The sequence below is a fragment of the Arachis duranensis genome, chromosome 3, assembly GCF_000817695.3.
Source record: "Arachis duranensis cultivar V14167 chromosome 3, aradu.V14167.gnm2.J7QH, whole genome shotgun sequence".
Lineage (NCBI taxonomy): Eukaryota > Viridiplantae > Streptophyta > Magnoliopsida > Fabales > Fabaceae > Arachis > Arachis duranensis.
Window position 1 is genome coordinate 133,908,039 of NC_029774.3, and position 8,372 is coordinate 133,916,410.

Here is an 8,372-nt window from a genome sequence, read left to right on the forward strand (position 1 = left end):
AAAAATATTTATAAATTTTATTTTATTTCAATTGTCTCAAAAGTTTTCGATTTGTATTAAATATATTCTTGACAGTTAAATTTTTAAAAAAATTTAGGATTAATTTGGTAATAATACATGACAAATACCTCTGGTTTGTTTGCATTGATAATTGTTCTTGTCAAATTGTTGTTAAATTGGTCCTTAATTTTTTTGAAAAATTAATCATCATAATATATTTGATGCAAATAAAAATTTTTTAGAACAAAATTAAAATAAAATAAAACTTAAAGACATTTTAAAAATTTTTAGTGAACTTCAATGATAAAAAATATATTTTACCCTAAATAATATCTATTTATCTTAGTGTACACTAAAACTTAACTTCTAGTATAATATATAAGGTTTATTTATCTTATGTCCTAATAGCACATATTAAGTTTATAGATTAATAAAGTTTTTATTAAAAATATAAAATATTTAAGTTTTTATTGTATTTATTTTGTTTTCATTAAATAAAAATATTTAAAATTTTTTACTAATAATAAATTTATCATGTGTTTTTAACTAAATTCTACTATATATCATAAAATATAGGATAATTCACTTAAATAAATTATTTAAAAAAAATATTTTTCAAATACAACTTTCTAAATACCAATACTAAAATATAATTTTTTATATTATTATAGAAATTACTACTGGCACATAAACCGCTATTTACAGCTGCGATTTATGTGGAAGAGACAATGAGCAGTAACGATTTATGTGTTGTAATGCGTAAACATAAACAGTAAACCGTTGTAGCTATTTTAGTATATAAAGAATATTTTTAATAAATATCATTAATAATTCAAACTTTAACTGTGACTCAATTTAACACTCGTTTGCAATTTTTACCTATTTTTTAATTTGAGAAAAGTTAAATAGTGGCATATGATAATATTTATCCAAACAAGAGTACACACCGAAATTGTCTTCAAATTACAGACACAAATATCTTATAAATTTATCAATAACAAAATACTTTTAAAATATTTTAAAATATAATAAAGTAAATTAAAACGTTCACTTTTTTATAAGTGATAAATATTTTTTGTATTTAAAAAGTTATTTGTGTATTTGATCCAGAATTTTATAAAAAAAAATTGATAACTATTTAAAACATGCATGAACAAATTCCTAGAATAATTTTGACAAAGAATTAATAATTTACATAACTCTTCCCTATTTACATCCAGCACCATGATTTTTAACCAGCAAATCACTTAACAAAAAATGTATTTAGTATTTACTATCCTTTTATTTGCCCCACTCTATTTATTATTTAATATTTTAATTAGAAATAGGACATGGTACCACTAATGCCTATCCACCCACCAATGCCTTCATTTCATTTTCACATTCACAACTTAAGCAGAAAACTGCAAAAACCCATAGACAATGTACCATCCCAGATTCATCATCTTGACCTTCCTATATCTGTCACCTGTTCTTCTCTCAATCTGCTATGGCCTATCTGTTGTGGATCTCAATTTGCTGAAACACAGTGATAAAAGTGGTGTAATTACCAAAAGGGTATGCACCAAGAGCATTGTGGAGTGCTTGGAAGAAGAGACAGAAATGGATTCAGAGAGTAACAGAAGACTAATGCAGCAGCAGCAGCAGCACAGGTACATTAGCTATGAGACACTGAAGAGGGACATGGTTCCATGTGATAGAGCAGGATCCTCTTACTACAGTTGCAAAGCAAGAGAAGCAAACCCTTATAATAGAGGCTGTGAAGTTATTACTGCATGTGCAAGAGGTTCTCAACCCATCAGAACTTGATTTTCTTCCCCCCATTTTCTCTCCTTTTCCTTCTAATCTTGTTTTGTTTTATTTATGACTTGTGAGCTTCCTAAAAATCCCTACTTTTTGTTTGCTTATGCAATGTAATGTAAACATAATACTTTTTTTTTTGTGACTAAACATAATATATTTATATATTAGATATTTCAACTGGGGAGACATGGTTGAGTTATCACTGAAGTGTGGAATTGTTATTCTGTTGAACCAGTTGCATAATTTTTGTTAATCTTTGTTTGCATAATTTTAAATGCTTTCTTTACCTTCTTTGTTAAATATATATCTCATATTGTAATGGTGGTTTTCAGCTTTGGTTTTTTTATTTTGAGAACATGCAGCAGAAAAGTGATAAAATTCCTTAGGTGTTAGGATTATATTTATAATTTTATATGTCTGTTTGTAATAGAGTTCCTGGTATTAGGAGGAAATATGAAGAATGTGGAATTCTTTACAATATGTTATTCATTCTTTGCATTCTTTTAATTTTTCCAATTTTTGTGCTAATGTTACATTGTGTGCTGTTGAGCACTAATGGAAAATATTTCGGTTAGGTGCTCTAAATTGTAAATTCTAAAGGCTTTTCAACCAACTAACCACATTCAATGGGTACATGTGGAATGTCAAATGAGGATGAACATCTCTTATCTTTAGTAGTGTGGCACTCTAAAAACAGGACTACAAATCCCACTACTGTTTCTTTTATTTATTTTTTTCTTTAAAGATTTTAATCTGTATAATTTTGCTTGCAACAAGAAGTAAAAAGAAACTACTGTGCCGATGTACCCTCAAATAGAAGACAAAAATTCAAACGGTTGAGAAGGCCATTCTTGGAAGAAGAAAAAAAAAAATTTAAGGTCTATTATTAAACCATATCTAACATGAATTGTGCGAAATTGTCTCTGATGAGGTTTTTTTTGTTCTTGGTAATATAACGGGGTTTTTTTGTTCCAATTTTTTTTATTTGTATCAAATATACCCCCATGGCTAATTTTTCAAAAAATTTAAAACCGATTCAACAACAATTTCATAAGAACAACCATTAATACAAGCAAATCAAGCATAATTTTTATGTATTATTGTTAGATTGGTCTTAAATTTTGTTGAAAATTTAGCCGTTGAGAGTATATTTGATGCAAACCGAAAACTTTTAGGACAAAATTAAAACAAAATAAAACTTAAAGATATTTTTAAATTTTGTCAAATTTTAGTAACAAAAAGTATATTTTATCCAAAAAAAAACAATTTGCTCTTTTTTTTTTTTGTTCAGAAGCAATTCGGTCATGTGCTAATGTTTTAGTCCTAAATCATGGGCTTTGACATCTCAAAATTGGGGGTCTAAAATTTTGAAGGGAATGTGAAAATAAACCAAAAATTCAATGTCCAAAACGCAACCAAAATAATCCGGAAATAGCCCATTAATCTAGAAAATGGGCCAATATTAAATGATAAGGCACTGAAACCCCAAAGAAAAAAAAAAAAAAAGAGTATGAAAAGACGAAAATGAAAGAAAATGGATTCGGCATCTAAGTTAATCAACTGGTTGATCACTCCCCCATAATGCATCAAACGAGTGAAACATGCTTAGTGAATCTCTATCTAACCCAATTATTCTAATCAGTCTTCATAGAAAACAATTCCATCACAACAGCACTTTTGCGCAATTTATTCAATACTCTGAGTTGAGACCGTGATTCAGATATTTGTTTTCAAGATTTTATTTTACTTTTTTAATTAATATGCTAATTCACCTACCGCGAGCAACCCCACCAACCTTTAGACTTAGGAGAGTAATGGAAATTGGTAACCTAACTTTAATTTTCCATAGTGTGGATAATAAAAAACCCAATCCATCTACTTTTCTATGTACCACATATCACAATTCATCTGTTCATAGTAAAATTGTCAATTATTGATGCCCACGTCACCAGCGCCTAACTCACTCTCAAGTCTCACCCCATATTAAGCCGCTAAGTAAACATTTGAGAAAAATATCTTTGAAAGTTATTTTAAATTTAGAATAGTAAAATTCCAATTCTATTAAAACAATATTTGTTACCACATACTATGTATTCCAAATTTGACTCATTTGTTTTTTCCCCGAGGCTACGCATAGTATATTGTAATCAGCACATTCAACATGTTTTCTATATAATTAAAGTTTGCTGGTAGAGTCGGGTGCAGGACCTTTTTTTCTTGTAAAGACTTAAAATAATTATTAAATTAATTATTTAAATTATTTATTTAAAGGAATGCTATACATACAAGTCATTTTTGTTTATAAGTCTTATAAATTGGGCCTAACACGTGTGTTACAGAAGAAGAAGAAGCGTGAATATAAATGACTTATATGATTTGTATGGAAAAGCGTTCTCTCTTTGCCTTCGATCTCCTTCTGTTTTTTTTTTCGATTTTTATGATTTCTAAAATCAAGTTTTGAAATTGTTTTGAAGATGATGGAACTTCAGAAATGCACCCGAACGATTACAAAAATACACACAAACGATTATAGAAATATATCCAAAGGATTACAGAAATACACCCAAACAGTTACTGAAATAAACCAAACGATTACAGAAATACACCCAAAGAATTTAAGAAATACACCCAAAGGATTTAAGAAATACACCCAATATAGGGAGAGACAGTATATTTCTTCTTGAAATCAATACACCCAAAGAATTATAGAAATACACCCAAAGGATTACAAAAATACACCTAAAGAATTTAAGAAATACACCTAAAATTCGTTGAAGTACACCTTATGCATAATTCAGAACTCTTTCTCTTTTTTCTCCTCATCTTCTGCTGCTGCTTCTTCTTCAAAAACAATTTCAGAGCTTGATGTCAAAAAACAATGAAAACCGAGAATACCGAAGAAAGAAAACAAAGAGAAAAGCACGTAAATGAAGAAGAAGAACAGGAAGAGGAAGAAGAACATGTAGCAAGAAGAAGAAGAAGGAGAAAGAGAAGGCAAGAAATGTACCTTGAATAATGTTTCTTCGTTTTTTCTGGTGATTTTGATGAAAAAGAAAGAGAAAACGAAAAGAAGAGAAGAAATTTAAATAAAAAAAAAGGGAGGAAGAGAAGAAAAAGAGACACAGAGAAAGAAGAAGAAGAAGAGGAAGAAGAAGAGGAAGAGAAAGAAGAAGAAAACAAGGTACCAAAAAAAACGTGAAACAAAATATTTATCATTGTTTATAAATGACTTGTATGACTTGTATGGAAAATCACTTGTATGTGGAGAATTACTTATTTATTTATTTAATATGTTTGTTATTTAAAGAGTAATGTTGTAAGAATTTAGAGTTAGAAAAAAAAAGTAACAATATTTATCTTTGTTAGTTATTTTAATTTTATCAAGAATTTGATGATTATATTATTTGTAATTTTATGTTGAATTTTTTTAAAATTTTATTGTTTTTAATTTGAATTTAAATTTGTTTTTTATTTTTTTATTTTATTAATATGTATGAAATATAGAATAATTGAATTTTATATTTGTTTGAAAAAATTTGATTTTCTTACGAATAGAGTCGGGTAGGGTAGAATTGGGTTGAGAACTTTTGGATGCGGGTAGAATGCATGTAGAGTAGAGTTAAGTTTTAAAAAAATTTTCAACTCAACGGATAAGATTAGGGTAGAATCCAAATCCTATCCATTGCCAACCCTAAACACGAATAATGTTTATTAAAAAGATTGGCTTTTGGCTCCTTAATATTTTCCTTAAATAATTCTTATAAAAATTTTACAAATGCCTCACTTATTTATCTATTCTTTTTAAAGTAAAGACATTTTTCAATTTTTTTTCACAAAAATTTACTGATTGTTTATTACATTCAGATTGTATAGTTAATATTACTAACACTAGCAATTTTCCATGCCAAGCATGCTAAGTTCTGGTACATATATCGTACATAAAGGGTAGATCTGAATCTGAGAAAGATGATATTTTTCTTTTTAATTGGATCTGCCAAACCTCAATAATGAAAAATTGTTGCTTGATGATAAAGAAAGTTTGCACGGTATAGCAACGAAATTAATATTCAACAATTTTATATGATCAGTAAATATTATTATTTTTAGTTAGTAATAATTTGTATTTATATTTTTCAAAAATTAGACATATAAATTAATAAAATTTATTTATTAAAAATAATTGAATATTTATACTAATCAAATGATAATAAAAAATACTAAAAATTATTGACTTCACCAAATTTTTCATTAATATTTAACTGAAGAAATTTGCGGCTCCCCTTATTGCTCTTCTCACCGACAGCACCAAAATATTAGGACTATTTTTTTTGGGACATACAGGAGTCACAGGACAATCAACTACTTTATGTGTGATGAAATTTTTTATTATTTTCAAACATCTCTTAAAAAATGGAAAAGAATAAATTCAAATACTATTGCAATATGGGAATGTCTATTGTTCTCCCAAACTAGATGTAGGACTGCTTAATATGAACTTTGAAAAGGATTAGCTTGTTTTGCTTAAAAAAGTGCATATATGGGAGATTAATGAAGAATTGAGAGGATTTGCACTTACATAAGGGAGAAAACCAAACGTTTTCCCTTCTCTAAAACGATATATTATTCTCTTATTTTTCTATCATGTTATTGGTTAAATTGAGAGGCCAAGTCTATGGTGTAGAAGGTACTGTGCTTTCTATATGTGTAGATATGGCGTGGTCGCTAGCAGCTTGTGACAAGTGTATAAATTGGGGGACAGATGTGACATGTTGTAGTATTAGTCTCCTCTCATGATGTGATATGAAAATGTTATTAGCTTCTGTAATTACTAATTACATTAACGGTAATTTTTTTGGACATGAGATTAACGGTAGTTAATTAGTGTGAGATAAAGTTGGGCCTAGTTTTGTTGGGATTTTTTAATTTTTGGAATGACTAGGGAAAACTAGTGGAGCTCAATTTGCTACCATAGTAAAACAATGGAATAAAAAAACATGACAAGTTTATTAAGGGACTAAAATATTAGTGAACTTAAAAATATAATTTAAGAAAATCATTCTAAAATTTAAGGGAAAAAAAAAGCAAGTTTAGACTTTTGTTTTTAAATAAAAAACATATAAATACATACCAAAAAAAAATATTTTATAACATTAATTATTGTGCAATGAAATTTTAATGTATTAAAAAATTTATATACATATTTATTTTAATTTTAAAATATAAAATACTTAAATTATAAAAATAATTACAAAATATTATTATATATTCCTCTGCCATTTAGTAATATAATAATATAATAATAATAATGATGATTCATAAACTCAAATTAAATTCTTATCATATCGAAAATTTAACTAATTTAATTTAATTGATTAAAACTTTTTATTCTATTTATTTTAATAAAAATATCGTAAAATGATACATAGATATTAAATCAACGAGATACAATAAGATAGTGGAGTAAAAGAAGATAAAATAAAACACATAAAATATTATATTCTCTGGCCATTTATAATGGTATTCAATTTTTACATAAATATTTACATATTATAGGGGTTTATGATAGTAATTAATTTTCATATACATTTTTACGCTATATAGCGATTTATGTATAAATTTTGAAACATCTACACCCTATAGCAGAATATTGATACTTTCTAAAATTTATATAATTATATAATTCATACATTTTGTTTTCTATATACTAAAGAGCTAAATCCTAAAATAGTCCATGAAATTAGTATTGTGCATTAAAATCATTCCTGAGATTCTAATTGCACCAATAATATCCTTAAGAATGATTTTAATGCACAGCACCAATCTCTAACGCAATTAGAATATCAAAAATGCTTTTAATGCACAACACCAATATTTATGAACTATTTTAGGGTTTAACTGGTTAGTATACAAAAAACGAAATATGTGAATTATATAATTATATAAATTTTAAAAAGTATCAATAATATGTTATAGAGTGTAGATGTTTCAAAATTTATACATAAATCGCTATATAGCATAAAAATGTATGTGAAAATTAATTACAATCATAAATTTTTATAATGTATAAATATTTATGTAAAAATTGAATACCATTATAAACGGCTAGAAGATATAACATTTATGGACTATTTTAGGGTTAACTCGTTAGTATATAGAAAACGAAATGTATAAATTATATAATTATATAAATTTTAGAAAGTATCAATATTCTGCTATAGAGTGTAGATGTTTCAAAATTTATACATAAATCGCTATATAGCATAAAAATGTATGTGAAAATTAATTACAATCATAAATTTCTATAATGTATAAATATTTATATAAAAATTGAATACCATTATAAACGGCTAGAAGATATAACATTTTATGTGTTTTATTTTATTTTATTTTGCTCTACTATCTTGTTGTATTTTGTTGATTCAATATCTATGTATCATTTTACGATGTTTTTATTAAAATAAATAGACTAAAAAAATTTTACTCAGTTAAATTGAATTAGTTAAATTTTTGGTATAAGAATTTAATTTGGGTTTATGAACCATCATTATTATTTTATTATTATACTGAAC

At 26.3% G+C, this 8,372-nt stretch overlaps 1 protein-coding gene across 1 annotated transcript; it reads left to right on the forward strand.

Annotated features, from left to right (window-relative positions):
• The first annotated feature begins 1,414 nt into the window (after positions 1-1,414).
• Positions 1,415-2,112, forward strand: LOC107482297 (protein RALF-like 24). The gene has a single exon (XM_016102744.3). It carries the CDS (start codon positions 1,423-1,425, stop codon positions 1,807-1,809), a length of 387 nt encoding a protein of 128 aa, XP_015958230.1. The 5' UTR covers positions 1,415-1,422; the 3' UTR covers positions 1,810-2,112.
• Positions 2,113-8,372: the final 6,260 nt, after the last annotated feature.

What these genes read in the sequence shown, in the direction of transcription:
- LOC107482297 (XM_016102744.3), top strand. Translation starts at nt 1,423, where the DNA reads ATGTACCATCCCAGATTCATCATCTTGACCTTCCTATATCTGTCACCT.